This window comes from Nelusetta ayraudi, unplaced genomic scaffold (assembly GCF_046127955.1).
Source record: "Nelusetta ayraudi isolate G7.1 ecotype Tasmania unplaced genomic scaffold, CSIRO-AGI_Nayr_v1 ptg000120l, whole genome shotgun sequence".
NCBI classification, from domain to species: domain Eukaryota; kingdom Metazoa; phylum Chordata; class Actinopteri; order Tetraodontiformes; family Monacanthidae; genus Nelusetta; species Nelusetta ayraudi.
In genome coordinates, this window is record NW_027466170.1 from 2,839,248 (window position 1) to 2,861,769 (window position 22,522).

Here is a 22,522-nt window from a genome sequence, read left to right on the forward strand (position 1 = left end):
TTGGCGCTTTGTTTTTCCGTGCACTTTGTGTGACTGTGAGCGTTTCCACCTCAACGAACGTCAGTATAAATGCTCAGAATTCGCAAATGACACCACGGTAGACTCTGTAAGATCAGGAACATATTTTGTATTTTCATTTTCATTCCATGTCAATACACGCCTTTAAATATTACACAGGAACATTAAAATTGAAACATTTTTTATTACAAATTAAAACATTTTCTTGGTCAAAAGATCTTTACTGGTCAAGGCCATTCAACAGCTTCTCAACTGATAGACACAAGTTTAGTTTTTAGGTATTTTCCAGGTTGATGTGTAAGGGGGAAAAAAAGTAACGCACAGATGACAGATGGATGTTGAATCAGCACTTGTAGGTTTTGAAGACAAAACGGTAAGCTTTGTTTTCTAATCTGTGAGACGAAGGGACGCTTGAAGACTTTAATCTGGATTATTCACAATGCTTTTACAGTCTGCGTGCAGCGCTCAAGTGCAGATTAACGACACGTCGAGGGTCAACGGGGAGCTGGCGGTCAGTCACATGTGAGCGATGTGGCCTCTCAGATGGTCCCCAGCTGTTCTCCCATCATCCTCCTCTCCTCCTCCATGTCCTCACTTGACGTGCTCAGTCTTGCCATAGTCAGGGCTGCTGGTGAACTCAATGTTATGGTCTGTCTTCTGCTCTTCAAACACCAAGAGCTGCCCAAAAAAAAAAAATAGATACATATATACATACATAAAAATAAAACAGCGGCTTGTTCAGGTCACGGCAGGAAGCTGCGCGTGGGCGCAGTGAACGCAGCTCACAGGCCAAAAAAAAAAAAAATCATCTTTATGCTTGAAATGTTGCTGCAAATGATGACATTCGTGGTTGAGAAAACATGATGAAGTATTCCAGTAGGATATTACAGTATATGCAGTGCGCAGGGATGGATGAAACTGAGCAACCTGGACACCATGTGTGACTCTACCTGGTTGATCCCGCTGCGGAGCCAAGGGCCCGGCAGGTAGAGAGTCAGCTGAGGGCCGATGGACCAGTAGCGTCCCAGGTTCTTGCCGTTAATGAAGACCACGCCTTTACCCCAACCCTGTCCACACAAGCAGCCATGAGACAGAAGAATCATCACAAACTCAAACCAGAAAAGGAAGATTTAAAAAAAAGTGCATAATACACCCTGACATTAAAACATATAAACGACAAGAGTTTGGTTTCCATTTAGAATTACTACCTGTGAATCTGACTAGAACGACTTCAACGCTTGTGTTTACTGTGTTGAGTCTCATGCGGCTTCACCACATGCAGGCAGTGGAAACGGGGATATTTCTATCCCTGTGTAGATGATAAATAACAGTATCCCAGTTTCACAGCTCCTATCCATACAGGAACCAGGTGTTTATTTTACAGCACAACCCGTGTTCATTAAAAAAAGAAAAGAAAAGAAAAGAAAAGAAAAAAGCATTGCACAATGGGGCAAATTTCTTCATCACCAAAGTCCTGCAGTGACAACCGGGATGTTTAATGCTATGTGCTCCTCACAGCAGATGGTTTTTGGCCTTTTCTCAGAGGCGAAGAGCAGACCAAGCTAGTCTTCTGGTCTGCCGACTCTGTTGCTTGGTTAACTCACAGAGAGCTTGATGAAGGTGTCTTTTGGAGAACCGTTCACGTGAAGGCTGGCCAGGAAGAAACCAGGGCAGGCGGACGGCTGCTCGGACATCGGTGCCCAGCATCCCGAAGCCTGAAAGCTGTTGGAGGGAGACAGACATTTCTCTCACATCCTCACAGACTTTCCTCACATTTCAAGGCATGGTTGCACAACAAACAACAAACAAGACAATAGATTATACTCTTGCAGGTACATTCACGAAATGAGGTTGACTTCATATTATTACAATTCGTATTTATACCGATCAATATAATGTAGACAACTTGTAAATAGTTCAACTGTCCACAAATATAAATATTTTATTTCTTCATTTCTTTTTAATCAATATAATTTTTCTTCTCTTTGCACTATACTGATGGTGTAATAATGTCAATTTCCCCAATGTAGGATTAATGAAGGCATTCTACTCTATTCTATTTGACATGTGCAACATCATTAAAGGTATCAAACATCTCAGGCTTTCATGTCATTTTGATGCTAATTTATTAGTCGTATCGGGCGTTTGAGCCGTAAAACTGTCATAACTGATGACTTGTGCTGTTCAAAGATAATCTGTGCTGTACGATCCGAGCGGAACCCTGATGAGCAATGACACGCAAACACAAAAGGAAAGACCACTGAGATGGCGAGGAGTTCAAATGGTCGGACACAAACCTGTTGACGAAGGCCGGCTCCATGCTCAGACTGTGAATAACGAAGTCGCGGAGGACGAGCTTGTTGAACTCAATATCGCCAATGAGACCTGCAGGGTGAGTCAAGGCTTTTCCCTTAAGATCTCAAGACGGCGTTAACCGCTGTCTTTGGTGGGAGGATAAAGATCAGTGGGCGCAGGCGGCGGCTGGCTGAGCGTGTGAACGGCTCCTACCTTTGCGCTGATCGTCCAGGGTTTTCCCATAATTCACTCTTCCCCAGTTCTCCACCAGTAAGCTCAGAGTTCTGTCTCCCTGAAGTCGACAGAAGGTTCAAGATTCATTTCAAAAACATTTTCTGAATCTTTTGTTTCTTTGATGAGATTTGACTTTTCAAAAAAAAAAAAGAAAAAAGAAAAAAGAAAAAGGGCACTAAAGTTGGCTCCGCACTCTGACACCGCCTTCCAAACATGTGGACAATCAAGTCCACATGTTTAGCAGGAAGCCAAAACCTAGTATTTTTGCAGATGAGTATAAACAGAGGGCTAACAATGTTGATTTCTGGTGACTGACCAGAGAGAAAGACGGACAGACAGACATATATATACATATAGATATAGATATAGAAACAATCACAGTTAGAGTTACCTTCCCCTCTGGGACAGAGAGCTCTTGCGTCTCATAATCCAAAACACCAACAAACTGTCTGTCCACAAAGACCTGGCATGGGAGGAGAAAAAAAAAGTGGAAATGTGCTGAAAATGAAAACGAGCCATTTGTCCAGTGTGACTGTGGTGGCAAGGCAGCTCGTCTGTGAGCTCTGTCATTTTTCACAGCTCGTTCGTGTGATACGCCGACGCCTGTCCTCCTCACGTCCTCACCAGCGCTCTGTCTCTGACATGGTTCATGGCGTTGAGTGTCCCGCCGCCGTTGCCGATGGCGGTCTCATACAGTGTGTAGCCGTAGGACTGACCGTTGCCGTTGTTGACCGGCAGGTTCTCCATGTTCACCGGTCCCTCTGATCTCAGAGGCTGCAGGGGGGGGGGGGGGGGGGGGGAGCAAATGACACATCTGAGACGGACTTGAGCCAAGACGTCACACTTCAAGAATGACGCATTTTTACAGCGACCTACAAGTGCACTGAAGGCTGTATAATGTAGGATTGTGAAATGCTGCCCCCTCTGGTCAGTTTATGCAGTTGCAGAAAATGCGTGGATAATATTTTAAATAGATGTGCTGGTTTTTACGGAAAAAAAACTAACACACACAGACACACACACACACACAATACACAACATGGGCTCCAAACAATATCACTTGCTCAACCATTTCAAATTAGGCCTTGTCTCAATAGTTTTGAAATGTAACATTAACACGCACAGCACATCCGAGGTGACTGCGGACGACTCCAAACACAGTGAGGCGCCCTGCGGTCAGCGCTCGATGATATTGCCTCAGTCAATTATCACACTTTCAGCAGGTACGGCTGGCAGAGCGTGGCGGCACTAAGTGGTGCTGGTGGTGACGCCTTATCAAACCTGGCGTCTCAGCCTCTGCTCAATGCTGATGCTCAGAGCCATTCTTTCATCCAGCAGCACTCCTTTGTACACCCTTGGGAGGAACACAACGCACTCATCTCAACACAATAAACACTCCCTGCTAAGAGACGATTAACCACCTACCTCCGCGTGCACGGATACAATATCAAACCAGCACAACCCACTCAGTCTCTCTGAAGCCACTCATGAGAAAAACGTGTTATTTTTCCCGCCCTCCTCCTTTCGTTTCCCTTTTTCCCTTTTTAAATGGAGGCCGTGCGGCTAGTCAGGGCCACAGTAATTGTCGTCTCGGAGGGAGGCAAATCACCGAGACGGGGAGTGAATAATTAATGTTGTAAGCAACTGCCAGACGTGCTACATCTGGTCAGAATATAAATGGCTCTGAAGAACATGGTGTAAGTGGCTCAACTGGACGGGTGGACACGAAGGGTCAGTGGTGAGATGAAGCCTCCACATCTCTTCTGTGGCGCTGCTGCCTCGTAGCAACGACCCAGCACGGATTTATTTCCGACGCTCCAAGTGGCCATTTGACGCATCCTGAACTCTCGGGGAGATGGGCTTTAATTTGTCACCATTATTAACATTCGTGACATTAGGGTGGAGATGGCCGAAGGTTGTAAACTCTCCGTTCCCGCTAGGGTTTCACTCGACATTATTTTAAGATTCAGACATTTCTCAGTGGAGCAGATTTGCATCGCAGATGAAAACTTTATATTTGCATTTGTTGGGTTACAGCTCTCTGTGGAAATGCAGATTTGCTGTAGAATCCATAATTTGGAGGGAGACTAAAGCCAGCATTTTCATTGACATCACAAAGGGCTGGTTTCCAGGCCTTGTGTGTGAGAAGACACTCTCTAAAATAGTGGGGCAAGAAAAAGAAGAAGTTGGATGCTTGTTTCTCATTTCTGGCCAGTTTCCTGGCAGATTTAAGTGCATCCATCACACTGTGTGTGTGTGTGTGTGTGTAATTTTTTTTTTTTTTTTGAGCAGACAGATGTGAGAAGAAGCAGCAGGTCCGTCTACATTTTTAACAAGTACCTGGTCCAACGCAGTGTTCATTTTCGCCAGCCTGTCTTTATTACACGTTTTCAATATTTCATGACTCGACGACCTGATGGCAGTTTGTTTGAGCAGCGCTGCCAGTTTTATTTTTGGCTGGTTGTTGGTTTTACCTCGTCTGTGAAAGACAGACTGTCCCACAGTGACAGGTGCTCCTGGGCAACCAGCGGTGTATAGTCTGCCCTCTGGTGTTGGGGAGGCAGATCGGGGGGGGGCTGGGCTGGAAAACAGGAGGGGAGGCTCGTCAGTCTGCAAGTCAAAGCATTTCCTTCCAACCAAACTATTATTCAAGGGACATGTGGATAACTGCAACAGCACGACGATGTGTACATCAGTCTACACGTTTTCATATGCAAGTAACAACAAGAAGAGAAGTCTGTCAATCAACTTTTAAAGAGTTTTTAGTCTTGAAAATGGCCAAAATACAAACGCACCCAAAGAAACTTTCTGACCTTGTGCTGAACTTCACATCACACCAACCTTAAACTGAGCTATAGCTCAAGACGAATCCCAGTATGTCAGGGGTGTCTTGCACATGAGGGAGTCGCTGTTCAGCCCAACACGCAGCTTCACCGACAGGCTCGGTAAACACGGAGTCAGCGGCGGGAGTCGAGCTCGCCACAGCTGCTGCTGCTACAGCACACCAGCCTCGCTGTCCAGGGTGCTGAACTGGACCAGGGCCAAAGCACAGCCGAGGGCTTTGACTGTACAGACTGTACACATTTAACAACCATATATTTCAATAACCCGGCGTCTCCATGGACACATGGCGAGCCGAAGCACCATGACCACTATTATTTTGCAACGTCCTGGCAGAAATTGCAAGACGAGGCAGCTCTGGGTGAAAATACAACATGTATACTGGTTTAAGGGGTTAACAATAACTGTTGGCCTGGCTCTGTTCTGGTTCTGTTTTTTTTTTTCTGAACAGCAGGGCGTCAACTTCTGTATTCCCCTGGAGACCTCGTCCTATTCTGAAGGCTGGGAATCAAACAGACGGTGTCCCCGGCAGGCCCCTCCCTGCCGGCGCAGCTTACACCGCTCCACGATGCAAAACAGTCTCTTAACAGCTATTAACAATAGTTTCACGCACCCCCTTATCCGCCTTTCAAGGTGTTGATCCATCCAGAGACGGCTGCAGTCAGTCCCTGTAGAGAAGGCTTGACAGCTTTTCCTTAGCGGCAAGCGATAACAGCTGGGTCAATTTCTATTTTTTTTTTTTTTTTTTAAAAGCTTGAAAGGAGCGTGACGGCCGACACCTTTTTTTTTTTTTTTCTCCAAGTGGGTCTGGAGAAAAGCTCACAAGCTGCGGCAGCCCTTGCATTTAAAGAGGCCGATCTATGGTGGCACTGAGGAGACATCTCAATGAATCCACAGCTTCCATGTGTTGTAGCAGCATGAGCACAAGAGACACTCACACACTCAGCCTGAAACCGTAGCGCCTAGTGCGAAAACATCACCGCAGGGGCAAGAAGTAAGTGACATTTTGTGCTTATTTGACAACCCCACAGTAACAGAGGAGGGCAGGGAAAGAAAATCATCAAAAACCATTGAGTTTATCTAATTAAAGAATTAGGTCATGTGTTTGTGGCTGCTGAGAACAACACAAAGCCTCCTCAGACTCGTATCCAGGCCACTGCTCATTGTTCAGCAGACTACACAACACAGGGATGAATCACGCGCAGCGAGTGTTTCAACAAACGCACAAACGACTTTCAACCACCGCAACCCAGGGCAAATTAGCAGGCTGTCGTGCTCCCAGATTGGGGGGAAAAAAAAAAAAGAGAAAGAAAAAGCTTCGTTCTCAGTCCAAGTCTGAGAGACTTCTGCCACCCAAACATGGACCTCTGGCCTGCAAATGGAGAACAGTCCTTTTAAAAAAAAACGCCCGGCATTCAATTTTCACACAGCGAGTAATTTACTGGCTTTCCATCTCCGCGTTTTTATGCCTATTCAAGAGTGCAGCATTCACAAAGAGTGTCGGAATAACACGCAAAAAGGTTTTTACGTCCGCTCGACGTGAATTTTGGGCCACGCAGAACAGTGAAATGCACAATAGGTGATGGAAACACATTGCCCAAGTAGCTTCTTTCACACATTGGTCAACAAAAACATGGACAAATGAGGAGAGACAACAAAGATTTCATGTGTTATTAATGGGTTATATATTGGTTTTGAAAAATGTATCGCTGCCATATTGCCAACTAACGGATTGTTTTTCCTGTTACAACCAGCAGGTGGCTCCCATTTCCAATCTGCCTGTTTCCATGCGAACGTATCAACACCCTGGTATCGATATTCCCAGAGCAACAGCTTGTTCTATGCAGGTTGCAACCCTTTATTTCTTTTTTTATTTTCTAAAGCCATGTTATGGCACATTTTAGATTCAGCCATCTATCAAGCAAACCACACACACACACACACACACACACACACACACACACACACACACACACACACACACACACACACACACACACACACACACACACGAAATACACAACATACAGACACAACAAAGCCCGTATCTAATCCAGGCATGTAATCACATCTAAAGTTATCCCGCTTTGGCCAACGGAGAGCAGGTTTCCACAAGGAGAATTAGCTTAAGTGGGGAGATGAGAAGAGGGAAAGAAGAGAATGAGGGGTGGTGGGATGCGAGGGCCCGGCAGCGGCGGCAGCACACAACACTCACTGTGGTAGAGGCTGAATAAATTCCTCAGAAGATGGTACTTTGTGGTGTAATCCCCAGCCTCGGATAATGGAGCATCGTAATCTGAAAGATAATACGCTATCAGAACAGTGGGCTCAGGAGCCACAGTGAGGCAGAGCAGAGAGAAACGGTGATTCCAGGCATTTCCACTGCAAGGCCCTATCAAGTATCTTGAGACAGCGGCGGGCAGAGACACATTCTGGGTTTATCTTGACAGAAAATGAAGCCGTTTGAGGCAACAACAACAAAAAAGGAGGCGGGGGAGCGGGGGGGGACAGTTGTAAAGACAGGCGAGGTCATCCCTTCACTTCACTTCACTTCACTTCACTTCACTTCAGGCTATGGACCCCCCCCCAGGCGGGCATGAAACCCGCTCCGCCGTGTTTCTTTTGCATGTTATGAGGTGACGAATGGGTCCGTGCGCCCATTAAAATTCAGAGGCAACTGAAGATCGGAGGCGGTGCAGACAGGTGGTGGGGAGGCTTAGACTGTGTCCATCCAACTCTCTGTGTCTCGTGTGTGCAGGCCAAATGTGGTGCAGGATTAACAGGCTTTAATCAGAAAAAGGCCCAAATGCACAATTAGTCTATCTTTTACGCCCGTCTTAATTTGCAGGAAGGCCTGTATATGAGACAGTGCAAACGTCCTGTTAAAACCTCTGGCATAATTTCTTTTCCCTGTGTTTCTGCAGCAAACTGCAGACAGTGAGACTCCTCGTCGCCTTATGCTGTTCTTTATTCATTATGCATCTGCCGAGTAAAGGCCTAGAGGATTTTATTACAAATGCAGCATTAGGTTGAGTCTTTTTCACAAAAATCCCGGCTCTGATTTGTTTTCACTTTATTTTGCCTTAGACAGAAATTCCTCAATAGACGCGTTCCATTATTTGAACGATGGTTCAGAGCCGGATCCAGCTCACGTACCGTAGCTTGTGATCATGGCTTTAGGGGTTGGCAGGTCGACCGCTGACGCTCCGTTCATGAAGCCAAAGTTTGTCCCTCCGTGGAACATGTAGAGGTTGATGGACATGTCCAAGTTCAGGATCTCTGCGACCACAGCTCGTATGTCTGCAAAAGAAGCAAACAAAATATCAGGTAATGTGTAAAGCTATTAACCTGTATCAGAGATATCATAATGTAACCTCAGTGCAGAAATACATTTGATTCATCAGCAGTATAATCCATCAGGGATCCATTTTTAGTGTGGACATGTGAATCACAGAGGCAAACATGCATTGAACTAAGGCGGCCTGATTTGGTTTCTTGTCTTTTTTTTGACAAGATAATATTTTAGTTTTTATATTTTTTGCTTTAAAATGGAAAATTCTAGAATCTGAATAAACCAAAATCTTGCACATTTTGATTAACTGTGAACTGTTCTTTTAATAACCTTCAAATTTCCACGGGAAAAAGAAATTTAAAAAAAAAAAGACAGAGGCTTTTTCCCCAGACTCATGAATAACAAAATGAGGAGGAAAAAAACTGACAAGAATTCAACTTCAACAGTCCAGCGTCAACGTTTCAGTAATCCTATTGCCCTCAATTGCACTTCAATTGAAACACACACGGACCTCGAGCACAGTTCCTTCTACGAGTCACGATGATTTATGGTTGGCCACTGCTCACACCCTTAATAAAAATGGCCTTACCGTGCCGCACAAATTAGCCACCTACATTTTGCACCGAGCATGGCAAAATTAATAATTAAGCAGTCAGATTGTACTTTGATGGCAATGTAATGATGTGAACTGAGGGCATGAGACGGACTGAATAGCAACAGTGGTGGTTGAGTGACGGAGCGAATTCGACTGGTTTGACTGCGGCAGCAGCCCACAGTGCCGTGTTGTCCCGTCAAGGACATGAATTCTCCCTGAAGATCCTTTTTTTCTGGTTGACTCTTTTCTGTTCTTGCTGGATGACGATGATGCTCAAATCCAACCACTTTCCTTTCTCTCTGTTCTTCTTAATTAACACACTTTTTTTAAGTGGTACCAAACAAGTGGATTTGTGTGTTTTGCAAGATTTTTCTTTTTTTTTTCTTTTTTTTTTTTACAAAACAGCTACTTGACTGTGTAATGAACTGAGAAATTAATGACATTTCTAAAATGTGAAAATGAGCCATTTTGCTACTGGTAGTCTTTCTGCAAAACTGAGTAAACTGCAGTTCCTCTCTGTGGACATTTATTCAAGCTCTACACAATAATAACACAGCTACTGTTTACCTATTACAGAATCACGTAACACAGTGTACAGCTATTAGGTTGCAGCCTTATTCATCACCTTGACAGCTGCAGGTGTAATAGTGTGTCTGGGTTTGCTTGAGAAAAATAAAACCAGTGCAAAACAGGCGTAAAGGGTAGTTTCATGGAAATTAATCTGGACAGATAACATAACTTGGGCTGCGTTCGCACAAGTTGATGTTGGACTAGATTCCAAGAGAGGGCGCTGTCTGGACAAACGTTTACAGTTGAGATGAGCAAATATTGGAGTGGACATTTTGATTGCATGTTTGGTTTAGTTCAGTTTTTTTGTTTTTAAACAAAGTCTGTGTAAATCAATCAATGAAAAATGAAATGCATAGGACACTTTAACAAGATGCGTACAAAATAAACCACCAACGGGTTATCTTGGGATTTAAAAAAAAAAAAAAAACCTGAAGAATGTGGCTCCTGCCGGCTCCAACTGTCCACATGTCAAGTATCCTTGGGCAAGACACTGAACCCTAAATTGCTCCCAATGGGGCTGGCAGCGCCTTGCATGGCGGCAGCCACCCACTGGTGTATGAGAGTGTGAGTGAAGGGGTGGATGAGAGGCCATTGTGAAGCGCTTTGGGCTACCGTGAAGGTGCTGGAAAGCGCTATATAAGTGCAGCCAATTCACCATTTACCAAAGACAATTCAGATACATCCCAAAATAGTAAAAGACCACTTTGAAGTCTTTGCAGACTTTATTTAAGTCAATTTATGGAGAGAAAGGCCGCCTACGCCTGCCACAATCCAATGTTGTTGTTTTTTTAATTTTCGTGCTGAAACTGACCGAGTCCTGTCATCTGGGAAAGCAGTCAGCCTTAGTTGGTGTCTGGAGCTGCAGTGTGTGTGTGTGTGTTGGCGTACATGCGTGCGTGTTCAATGCAGGGGAAGTGGCTCAGATTTTGACTGTAAAGCTTCCACCTGCGTTCAGTCCAAGGCACTGAAGCTCGTCTTCAAACGTGACGTATCCTTCAAAGAGTCTGCGTTTGAAAATTGTGAGCTCCTCACACATCAAGAACATGGCAGAGAGGCAACAGCAGGAGCAGTGCCAGCACACTCTGGTTTGTGATACTTGAATTATAACCTGCCATGAATAAACGATCTCTCAGGGATAAAAACAAAAAAAAGCAAACGTGAAACGGGGCAGAAACGACCATATGCCGAGGTGCAAACCTGAGCTGCAGTAAGTGGGTGTGGAAGAGTTAAACAAACTGTGTCCCACACCACATCACCCCCAGCAGTCAAGTTTTCCTTATCCTGTAACACCAATCGTTCGTCATAACAGAGTCAAATTAGGCTGTTATCAACCCAAGAACAAAGAAAAGCGACAGAAGGAAAAGACAGGAAGAGGCGATGGTGGTGTCAGAGAATAATTGGATGGACAAACTGTCTCTTCTCCCTGGGCAGTATCAGAGCTCCACACTTTGGCTCCACAAATTGTCACGATGGCAACACTACAGCCTTTTAGAGGGAGTGGGAGAAAAACACTCATCTGAGGTGTGTCTTACTTTCTGCCGTGTACACTTGATGAAGGTCTCCCCAAAGATCAAACCAGCCAGACCAGTACTCCATCACCATCTTTGGCCTCTGAGGCTAGCGGAGGAAAACCAACACAGTCACACACACACACAGGTAGGAAAATACAATCAATAACTTGTGCAAAAATAACTTGTGTGAAGTCTGACCCTTCGGTGAATAAAAATGGATTCAATTAAATCCCACAACAACAACAACAACAACAACAGCGGTGGACTGAGACACAACTTACTTGTTTTTTATCCAGATAGTTGATGTCATCCATCTTCAGTTTCTGGAAATTGACCGTTTCCAACACTTCGGGAAAAAAAAGGTTTCTTAGCACACAGAAAGAACATGACAAGACTATTCACACCTTTAGAAAAAAAAAATACACAACTTAGTTGTTTGCTTCAGAGGAACCTGGTGGACTGCTTACAGCTTTCATTTGCTACGACACTCATTCTTGATTTTGAAACGCCATCAGTATTTTTGCCAAGCAGCTGATATGTCCACATGCAATACGACTGTTTTTTAATTACAAAGATAATTGACAGTGCAGTAGTAAAGCGTCTGTGCATGAGGATGCAGCCACAGAGGTATCGACCCATCACTTGTTGTTAGATTCTAACATGCAGGCCAAGAATGTGAACCATTTATCGTGATGTTTTTGCAAACTCTGAATGCAAATGCAGCTTTTATCAAACAGCAAAAAAACGTTTCAGTCGGTGCATGCAAAAAAAAAAAAAACCCTCCATGTAGTGGCACCGGCTGCAAATGTACTGCACGTGTGTTGGTGTGGGTGAGTGTGCACAGTCGGGTTCATCCGACAGTACCTCCTTCCACTCCTCCAAATTTCAGTCCATCGCTGCCGTCTGAGGAGAGCAGCAGCTCTGCGACGCCCCGCGACAGCAACGCCTGCAGGACGAGGGGTTTAAAGAAGCAAGTAAATAAAAGCAGAAGGGAGCAAAAATAGGACTGTGGGTTCTCAAAAAGAAAAAAAGAAATAAAGAAAAACAATGAGGAAGAAGAAGCACTGCAGAGAGGACGGGGAAATAAATTGGCTGGCTCATTGTGAACAGACATTTTTGAAAAAGGTTTTTTGTTAATTAAATAGAAACTGTGCCCTCCTACCTCCTTGATGAAAGGCATGTATTGTTGGTCAGTGGCATAGGCACCGTATTCGTTCTCCACTTGAACTGCAATAATAGGGCCGCCCCGGGAGTACTGCACATTAACAAGCCGACAGACAGACAGAGGACAACAGAAGTATTAAGGCCTGCAGCTGGTTTAAGACTCAGCAGAGACGGTGAATTTGAAATGAAAACTCTTTAATGGCACACAGAGCCAGCCAACCGACACCGAGCGAAAATCAAATGTTTGTTACCGACAGTGGTTATCATGATTTTATTCCATCTAACCATGATGCCACCCTGCATCTCTGCCTGTTAGTGTGGCTGCTGGCGTGCAGTCACACCATGTTCCCACACTGATTAAACAGCGTTGGCGTTGGTCTCCATCAGGCGCCAGCTGGCCCACAAACTGGACTTTAAGGACAGCAGACATTTCTCTGCCACATGGTAATTCACTCCAAAAACACACAATCATTTTTCCCCCCCAAAAAAAATGTGTTTATAATTCATCTTCTACAAGATAGTTTTGAAGACTTAGAGTGAATTCAGTCTAATTCATTCATGTTCATTTTATTTTATTCAGTCGTGGCAAAACTGAAAGCCAGAAATGTCAAAGAAAACAGTGAAATGGTCCTTTGTGTTGCAGGTGATTGAGTTTTTTTTTTGTTTGTTTGTTTTTCAGATGTTTAGGGTTTTCTTGGATGTTATCGTTGTATTCTTATAATGATGATTTAATATTTTCATTTCATTTTTGAGAATGAAATGTGTATTTTTATTTCATTCTCTGTAATAAAATATCACTATTTCAAGCACCTTGTACGTTTTTGCATTGAACGTGGGGGTGGACTTGTGTTCTTGTTGGGGTATAAATCTAATACCAGTCAAAACGCCTGTTTGAAAAGCACCTGATGCGGAAGCACTTTCTTAATAAGCTCGTTGAAGAAGGAGTCGACTGCTTCGGTGAAGCCTCGGTAGGTGCTTCTCAGCCTCATGTGTGGATCCCGGAGAAGCCAACTGAAACCAGATCACATCGAAAAGACCTTCTTCAGTGAACAAAATATTACACTGAGCACTGCGCCTCTCCTCGGGTTTGGGAGATAATCATGCCAACCTAAGCATGACTATCACTGACTGTGTGGTGCAGAGGACGTTCACGCTTCACTGCTCCCCACCCCCCCGAAGAAACACTCTGTTTTGATGATTATCAAATATTATTACTTCAACCAACACGTTTCCTGGAGAGGAAGACGAGTCTAAACTCTACCCACTTTGAGTCTTTTTCCTTCTAATGCTTATTCTCATTTTCCTAAATCTATTTTGACTACCGAACTAAATGAATTCGTACTTTCGGGGAGACACAGCTGTCAAGATTATTTAATGTTCTTTCTCATAGCTCAACCATTTGCTTTCATCCGAGCAACAGTGGGAGCCTACTCACAGAATGAATAATTTCTTTTGACTGCAACATATAAATGAAGCCCCAATGTTTTTTTTTTCTTATCTTGCAAATGCAACTTTGTGGCCAATCTCACATGGATTACGGAGTCGACAGACGGCAACTAGCTCACCGAAGCAAAGCAGGCGTCAGAGATCAACATATTTAGCCTGCAGCGACGCCGCCGCGAACAAACAGGTTACCTGACAGAATAGTTAATTTCAAAGCCAATTTACCTGATTAATTTAGTACGCCCGGGGTGATGAGAAAATAATGCATGATGAATCTGGCCAAGGCTGGAAAGCAGATACCTGCAAAGGCTAACGTGTCTCCCTGGACCTTACCTGGGCAGTCCTCCTAAATCCCATTCGGCACAGATGTACGGCCCTGGACGCAGAATCACCCAGAGGCCCAGTTTGGCTGCCAGGCTAAGGTAGGCGCTACGGTAGGACACACAACAAGACGACAAAATCAGGAATGCCCTCCAGAACGGTGAAGATCACATCTGACGTGAAGATTCCTTTTTCCTAACCCAGTATGTCTACAGTCTGTCAGTGAACTCCTCAGGAATAATGAGTCTATCCTTTCCTTCTGTTTTATGCTCCATCTTTTGGAAAGCATCAAATTATCACCTGTGGAAACCTGTGATGTAATTAAAGGGCATACATATTTCTCTCAGATGGGTGCCTTTGTTTACATTCCTCTGCAAACATGCGGAAGGTTCATAGCAGCAGGAACGTAAAACCAATATTGTCCATTACAGCTGTCATGTGCCTTATGCTAACAGGACAAGTAAGCAAGAGGCACGATGCAGTTTTAATGGCGTGCACTAAAACATCACCCACATGTTGTTGGAAAAAGAAAGGGAGAAGATGATTCAGTACAATAATTTAAAAAAAAAAAAAAAAAAAAAAACATTTACGGTATAATTGTATACTAGATGGCACAAGAAAATAACCCATCTTTGTTCTGCAATGACATTTAGAAAATGTCTTTGAAATTCTCCATTTTACACACAGCAGATGTTGCCAGCAGGCGATACTGTAGCCATGACAGTTATTAAATTATACCTGCTACTGACTGGTTGCAGAGCGTATTCATCACCAGAGGGACGCCATAAACAATGTAGAGACAGTAGAAAGGCCAGCGGCTACAACAGCGCAACAGCGCCTTCTAGCGTCTTCCAACTTCCCATCACCAAGCCTTACTCGACGTCCAGCTCTTCGTCGAACTTGAACACACCTCTCTGCGGTTCATGCAGGTTCCATGGCACATATCTGAATAAAAAAAGTCAAAGAGCAAAAACTGATTTAAAAAAAAATAATAATAATAATCTGTATTCAAATACTGTGTCGAGGCGAGTTAATCTGACGGCCGTTTGCAGTGGCCTGGAGGCACACTAGGGTGAAGGAGGGAGGAGAGAGTACGTTGTGAGAGTGTTGAGGCCACAGGCTTTCAGCTTCAGCAGACGGTCCTCCCAGTAGGCTCGGGGAACACGGAAGTAATGGATGGAGCCCCCCAGGATTCGGAAAGGTTTCCCCTCCAGAGTGAAATGGGGCGAGTCAGCTTTAAGACCCTCCACGCGACTCATTCTGCGATCTGCTGGAGGATCCCTGCAGGGCAACATGCACACAAGCAATAGAACAAACGGGTCATAAAGAAAACGTAGAGAACTGGTGCAACAAGACTAACGGCTTGCATAATCTAGACACGTATGTGCATAATTGAAAGCAGCCGTGTGGAAGTAGTTTTTTTTTAAGGCATTTAAAGAAGAGCTATTCCTTGATTAAAAAATGCTTCTTTTTATACTGTTGGTGACGAATTGAAGCATGCAAAGTTTTCCGCAAGTTCAATAAATATCAAAACTGGAACTTACGTCTTGGACAACACAGATCAAAAGTAAGCTCCAATGGTCGCCTTAGCTTGTTCTGCAGTTGGGTACAACGTTCACGGGGCACAGGTTGAGGCAGGTGAAGGGTCACGCCAACCCTTTCTTTATGGTGATTATTATTATATTTGTTGACAACAGTTTAGGGTCCGTGAACGACTGACATTCCGTGTGGAGTCTGGCGACGTTTGCACACTACGCTATTTAAATAAGTACAGAGATTATCTTATTTTGTAGACAGGAGGTGTGGTCCCTGAAATACAGCGCAATGGTGCCCCTTTAGGGTGACGCCCATACGGACAAAAGCGTTTCCGGTATAACTAAAAATTAAATGATGGCATCGTTTCTATCACTTTGTTTAAACGGTGAGAGTTACCGAGAACGACACGTTATGGCATTTAGCATGTACCAGCTAGTGTTACCACGGTGCTCGGCTAAATGTTGTTTGTTTTTGGAGAAAGTGACGTTCAACTTTTCTTCTTCGAGGTTAATCGTCGGGAAAGCAATCCAATGTGACAATGCTGCCACCCACAGGTTGACGCGCATCCCCTTCTTACTTCGGTCTGCCTCCAGTCCGAACGTTTTATTAAGAAGGAAAAAAAACTTTCAGTCATTATCCATCAATAACATATTCAGCTCATTCCAGTAATTCTGCATTTTAAGGCAATATTATAATGGGTATAAAAGTGTAACAGCTTGTTTTGTTTTTCGCCTTTTGTTTTCACATCTTTACTTCGCTTAGCAGTTCAAAGCCACAAATCAGTGGTTATAGTCTGCAAACACACTGCTCTTCAGACGTATCTTGTTTTTATGGTGCGAACTGATGGTCATTTGTAGTTTCTACTCATATAGAACATGTATGTAGCCTTTGAAAAGGGGATGCAGTATTAATGACAGACAAGAACCTGATTGAATTTGAAACAGAGAGGGTGGGGAGCTGGACAGAGCACTATTATATTTTTGTTCTAAAACAACAATAGTTTCCTTTATCTGCCATGTTGGTGACCTCACAGCACCATCGTCCCTTCACAAACAGCCTGGCCAGCTCAGCATTAAGGCACAGCCTCTGTGCTTTGCTCCAATGCGACTGTGATTTCGGGTAGATCAGCGTTTTATTGGTAAGTGTTGTTTATTTTGTGCAGCCACAAGAGAATATTTTATTTAAAAGGGCAACTTTAGCGGCCGCCTGCCTGCTTGTGGCAGAGGCACATGTTATGCTGTTTTAAATACTTCATAAAGGCGTTTGAACTTTATCATTGCAGCTTGTTCGACATCACTCTGAAGCAAGAAGAATGAGCTGTTTGCAAGGTCTGAGGGCTGACTCATCTCAGTTCACATTGGAAGGAGAGCCCTTCCGCATCTTGGGAGGCTCCATCCATTACTTCCGCGTGCCCAGAGCCTACTGGAGGGACCGTCTGCTGAAGATGAAAGCCTGTGGTCTCAACACACTCACGACGTAGGCTCCCTCTGCGACAGCATCACAGGGCTTCAGCTGCTCTGCTCTCACATGAGAGGGCCAAACGCAGATTAAACTTAAATTAATGTGTCCTTTCATTGGGGATTTTGCCATGAAATAGCACTAGACTCATACTGCTGCACCAGTATTGCTTTTTAAAGCCCACACAAGTGTTTTATGCTGTTTACTTTTGCTCAGATATGTGGCATGGAATGTGCACGAGCCTGAGAGGGGAAGATTTGTCTTCCAGGATCAGCTGGACCTCAGGTACAGATCCCAGGTCCTTCTGCTCTCGCTTTTTTCCCCCCTCAAATATTTCTACGGGCAACACAAATATAGCAATGCTTATTTTATTTAACTGAATCAGAAGGTATTGTCCTCAGGGCCTACATCAGCCTAGCAGCAGAGCTGGGACTGTGGGTGATTCTGCGTCCAGGACCTTATATCTGTGCTGAATGGGATCTGGGCGGTCTGCCGAGGTAACACCGTCTGGCTGTTATTTTAGAGTGTTCCCAAAACATATCTGTAGCCATCCACTGCTCTTGTGTTTCTTTCAGCTGGTTGTTACAAGATGAAGGTATGCGCTTGAGGACAACCTGTCCGAGATTCGTGGAGGCTGTCAATCTTTACTTTGACAAGCTCATTTCAGTGATAAAGCCGTTGATGGTGAGTTTAACTCCAAGTTTTGGAACCTCTCTGTAGGACTGAATGGTGAGAAACATTTCCTCTGCTTCTCTCAGTTTGAAGAGGGAGGCCCGATCATCGGCGTGCAGTTGGAAAATGAATACGGATCATTTGGCAAAGATAACAATTACATGCCGTTTATAAAGGATGTGAGTTTCCCCACTGGCAACTATGTTGTTTGTTCAAACCTTCAGGGCTTTGTTCAATCAATTCAGCACATAACGTTTCTTGCATCTATTTCAGTGTCTCCAAACAAGAGGCATCAAGGAGCTCCTGCTGACTTCAGACAACTGGGAGGGCCTGCGATACGAAGGGATGGAGGACGGTAAATAAATAAAAATCAATTGAAACATCTCAGCTGTGACTCTCTGATCAGCGACTTTGACGTCTTGCTCATTTCAGTTCTAAAAACGGTGAACCTACAGAGGCTGTCATTTGGAGCCATCCAGCATTTAGCTGACCTGCAGGTAAGTGAACAACAGGGGGGTGGGGGGGGGGGGATTTGCCGGATAAATTGAAAAAAAAAAAATAGAAACCTCATTACTCTGGATTTCAGCAGAAAATAAAACTCTTGTAAAACAAAAATAAATATATTAAACACAAATAAATTAAAAGAGTGTTTCGTTAAAAATATGAAGCATAAATGTCTCTTTTTTTAAATGCAACTAATCAAGTGGCCAGTTTCAAACTTCAAACTGCAGTTTAGCCTTAGTAATAAGACATTAGTAAACAGGCGCATTTCGAAGAGGTTTATTTTGAATTTTGCCTCTCTTGCTCTTGACTTGAGACTTTATAAAAATAGATAAATATATATTTTATAAATATGCTTTCCAGTAGAACACAGTGCCCTAATGGAAACTGCCAATTCTAACTGAATTTGGCTCTGTGTTGTCTGCAGCCTGGGAAACCTCTGATGGTGATGGAGTACTGGTGCGGATGGTTCGACGTGTGGGGGGAGCCTCACCACGTGTTCCACGCTGAAGGTACGGAGACCCACACATGTCATCAGTGACCATGTCACACTCTCCACACTAGCCCGTTGTGGTTTCAATAGCTTCATGAAGGTAATTCAGAGTTCAGGCCCCATTCAAGGACATCTTGGCTGACACAGAGGCGGCGCTCTCTCTGCTGCCCTGCTAAACTACCTCTTTGACACAGACATCTTCATCCGTCTTGATTGGGTCTTTTTTTTTGTCTGGTGGTTCTCAGACATGCTGGCAGTGGTGTCAGAGATCCTGGAGAGAGGTGTCTCTGTAAACTTCTATATGTTCCATGGGGGGAGCAACTTTGGCTTCATGAATGGAGCAATGGACTTTGGCACATATAGGCCTCAGGTCAGCAGTTATGGTGGGTTTAGAAACCGAGAGAGCAAATGAGGAAATGTCACAACTCCTGTTAGCGTGATGCAGTTCTGCTTACCTCTTTTCATTGTATTACTCCCTTGCAGATTATGATGCTCCACTGTCCGAGGCAGGAGATTACACCCCGAAATATCACCTCCTGAGGCATTTATTCAGCCAGTACCACTGTAATGTTGGTTGCAACACACAAGCACACTCAATGACCCTGCATGGCTGAAATCTGGCTCATCCATTTTGTCCAGATCCCATAGAGAGTGTTTTTCTGGTGGTCTTCAGGTTTTGTGGGATTCCATATGTAGTCAGTTACCTTTATGGATAAACCACAGAAGAATACAAGCACCAAGAGGATACAGAAATACCAACCAATCAACAATTAAAATGGTGCTAATGGCAGACAAAAAGGACAAATAGACAAAAACCTCCTTCCATCACCTCTGCCCCCTCTTACCAAACACTGTCTATGGGTTTGATCAGATAAATCCATGCCAGGTTATTGATTCAGTCACCAAATAGCAGCTTTATCACCATTTGAGTCTGACATTTTTTAATAGTATTTATGTTTTGTTGTTTTTTTGTTTTGGTTTTTTTGGTGCCCTGATGTTTCAGCTGGGCCTCTTCCTGAGTTGCCCCCACCTCTGGAGAGAAAAGCATACAAACCTGCCATCATCCAGCAGCACCTGTCGCTGTGGGACAGCCTGCACTTTGCCGACAAGGTAGGCGACTTGTGTGGCGTGACAGAATGGTAAATGACTACCGGCTGGAGCCGTCTGATGGACGCACCAGACCCTGCTGGGATGAGAGCAGGATAGGTGGTGGTGAACACCAAACAGACAGGACATCTTTGTTATCTACCCGAGTGCATGTCGCAGCTGCTGCACATGGTGAAGACAGTTGTTACACACCAACAACAGCTCGGGTTTGACTCAACATGTCTGTGTCAACGATGCCCCTGCGCTACCTCAGCGAGAGGAAACCCCCCGGACGTTAAAATTCTGATGCTGAAACGCTGTTTGATCGCTGCTGACTGTTCGCCCAGCCATGCAGGTCAGAGAGGCCACTAAACATGGAGAACCTCCCGGTCAACAACGACAGCGGCCAGTCATATGGTTACACGCTATACGAGACCCGCATCGGCAGAACAGGTGGGGCCCTCAACTCCAGGAATAACATCAGAGACAGAGCACAGGTGCCGTAGGTGGTGGGCATGGCGGAGTAAAAACATTTCGCAGCAATGGAAAATGCCTTTTAATGATTGTGCAACAACATCCTCTAGGTATTTGTGGACAGGAAGCATATTGGGACCTTGGACAGCAAGAGCCATGAGTTGACACTCCCTGATGGAAAGGTGTAAAATAAATGTTCTCCACCCAAAATGATGTGACTCTTTGGCAAATTCATACTGCACATGACATAAGAATTTAGGATCTTGTGTGCCATCTTATTTTTTTTTTTGTGTGTTTTTTTTTGTGCAATGCATGTTTTACTGAAGGGCGAGAGGACGCTGAGCTTGCTGGTGGAAAACTGTGGAAGGGTGAATTATGGAAAGTCTCTGGATGAGCAGCGCAAAGGTATTTGTGTATCTCTAGTTTGAGCTTTAGAATGTTTGATTTAGGCTCCGCTTGTTTGTCATTGTTGCATGTTTCAGACCTCCAATCATGTTCCAGGTATTGTGGGAGACATTATGCAAAATGACGTCCCTCTAAGAGGGTTTACCACCCATTGTTTAGACATGAAGCAAGGCTTTATTAAAAGGTCAGTTAATTCCTTTTTATTTTATAAAATAAGAACATTTTGAAAAATCTGTATGAATATTCTGTGTTTTATAATTCAAGAGCAACCTTGCACAGTAGGACTATTAAATGGACTTAGCCATATTGAGTTTATTGTTATTTACTGTGTAAATTTCACACAATTCCCAATTCCCCAAAATTCAGATTCTTGTGATCAAGTTAAGGATTTTCACAACAGGTTATATTTCTTGAACACATGTCTGTATTTTGTTGTCTTGAATAAATATTGCTCTTATTGCAGATTAATGAGCTCTGGTCAGTGGAAGAATGACACTGAGTTGCCCACCCTTCCAAGTTTTTTTCAGGCTTCATTGCATGTGGAGGGTTCACCCAGTGACACCTTCATCAATCTTCATGTAAGTAAAAACCTGATCTTCTATATCTGATATTCAAAGTTAACCTTATCACTTAAATTATACACTTAGTTAAATCCTATGCTAATAAATTTTGATCTTTGTATCCTCTGCAGACTTGGGGTAAAGGAGTTGTGTTTGTCAATGGGCATAACCTTGGACGCCACTGGTACATTGGGCCACAGCATTACCTTTATCTCCCAGGAGTTTGGCTTAGGAGCGGAGAGAATCAGGTACACCTGAAACTTGACTGTAGGGGCTGTATGTAGCTGGGATGGAAGTTACATTTGAATGTGTTCTCTTACAGATTGTCGTTTTTGAAGAAGAAAAGGCGAATGACAAAATACTGTTTTCCGAACATGCTGAATATGGAAGAACTGTTGATGTATACAAACTTCCCTTTTGCACACTGTTGTGAATGTTGTGTGGAACAACATTATGATATATTTTGAATTATGAACAGGTAGCTGTTACCGTCTTAAAAGCGAAATAACAAACCATTATCGTTAAAAATGTGCTGGACAAAATGTGTATCTTTTCATTGAATGTTGGTATTGTCATGGTCTGTAGTGAATTAAAATTAAACAGTGCACTTTGATTTTTTGATTTGCCTTGGCTGCTGTGACTAACAATAAATAAACACTTGATCCTTAACATTTTGCTTGTCTTCTTCACTGCTGTTATGTCCACTCTTCCCCTATTGAACTCACTGGCTCTTCATTTTAAAATAAAAAAACAACAACAAAAATTTTGATCAAGGATTCAGGGTTTATTGTTCTCTCTTGTTCATGTATTTCTTTTTTTTCTTTTTTTTCAATTATAAATAAATGACATCGTTTGTACGGTTGATTAGCATAGCACGCCCACACAAGTCCTTGATTGCGTCAAACTCCTGTCCGTCACAAAACACAACGAACCAACAAACCGGAGATTGACGTATGGACGACGAGTAACCGGAAATTACGCAATTTTCCCGTCCAAATAAACGTCTAGCAATTATCATTGCTAGATTTATGAAAACATCTCTCTGTCAGATCA

The 22,522-nt window shown here is 43.8% G+C and overlaps 2 protein-coding genes across 3 annotated transcripts; one reads left to right on the top strand and one right to left on the bottom strand.

Moving 5' to 3' along the window:
* Positions 1-107: 107 nt before the first annotated feature.
* Positions 108-15,595, bottom strand: LOC142903898 (beta-galactosidase-1-like protein 2). 2 transcript variants are annotated; one of them, XM_076049787.1, is made up of 18 exons: positions 15,380-15,594; positions 15,161-15,229; positions 14,297-14,392; positions 13,423-13,531; positions 12,519-12,611; positions 12,221-12,302; positions 11,638-11,702; positions 11,378-11,462; positions 8,545-8,688; positions 7,604-7,684; positions 5,022-5,128; positions 3,172-3,321; positions 2,939-3,010; positions 2,527-2,605; positions 2,316-2,403; positions 1,623-1,740; positions 969-1,085; positions 108-696 (listed from the first exon to the last, which is right to left on the bottom strand). In XM_076049787.1, the coding sequence occupies exons 1-18, from the start codon at positions 15,577-15,579 to the stop codon at positions 610-612; spliced, it is 1,842 nt and encodes a 613-aa protein (XP_075905902.1). In that variant the 5' UTR covers positions 15,580-15,594; the 3' UTR covers positions 108-609. The 2 variants fall into 2 exon arrangements, 1 of the variants encoding a protein (XP_075905902.1); XR_012929299.1 differs by lacking the exon at positions 108-696 and adding an exon at positions 1,224-1,327 and having other exon boundaries at positions 979-1,085; positions 15,380-15,595.
* Positions 15,596-16,798: 1,203 nt separating this feature from the next.
* LOC142903899 (beta-galactosidase-1-like protein 2) lies at positions 16,799-22,180 on the top strand. The gene is made up of 19 exons (XM_076049788.1): positions 16,799-16,958; positions 17,103-17,296; positions 17,495-17,563; positions 17,680-17,775; positions 17,854-17,962; positions 18,037-18,129; positions 18,224-18,305; positions 18,383-18,447; positions 18,879-18,963; positions 19,190-19,327; positions 19,428-19,508; positions 19,948-20,054; positions 20,378-20,527; positions 20,615-20,686; positions 20,831-20,909; positions 21,006-21,093; positions 21,373-21,487; positions 21,601-21,717; positions 21,792-22,180. The coding sequence occupies exons 2-19, from the start codon at positions 17,133-17,135 to the stop codon at positions 21,900-21,902; spliced, it is 1,821 nt and encodes a 606-aa protein (XP_075905903.1). The 5' UTR covers positions 16,799-16,958; positions 17,103-17,132; the 3' UTR covers positions 21,903-22,180.
* The last annotated feature ends 342 nt before the right edge of the window (positions 22,181-22,522 follow it).

Bases quoted from the DNA above. Each gene is read 5' to 3' on its own strand.
- LOC142903899 (XM_076049788.1), top strand. From the start codon at position 17,133: ATGAGCTGTTTGCAAGGTCTGAGGGCTGACTCATCTCAGTTCACATTG. The intron at 20,910-21,005 runs GTATTTGTGTAT...ATCATGTTCCAG, and splicing joins TCTGGATGAGCAGCGCAAAG to GTATTGTGGGAGACATTATG. The intron at 21,718-21,791 runs GTACACCTGAAA...GTTCTCTTACAG, and splicing joins TTAGGAGCGGAGAGAATCAG to ATTGTCGTTTTTGAAGAAGA.
- LOC142903898 (XM_076049787.1), bottom strand. From the start codon at position 15,579: ATGTTGCCCTGCAGGGATCCTCCAGCAGATCGCAGAATGAGTCGCGTG. The intron at 12,612-13,422 runs GTGCTTTTCAAA...GTTAATGTGCAG, and splicing joins AGAAAGTGCTTCCGCATCAG to TACTCCCGGGGCGGCCCTAT. The intron at 8,689-11,377 runs GTAAGACACACC...CTTCTTTTGCAG, and splicing joins TCAAGTGTACACGGCAGAAA to ACATACGAGCTGTGGTCGCA.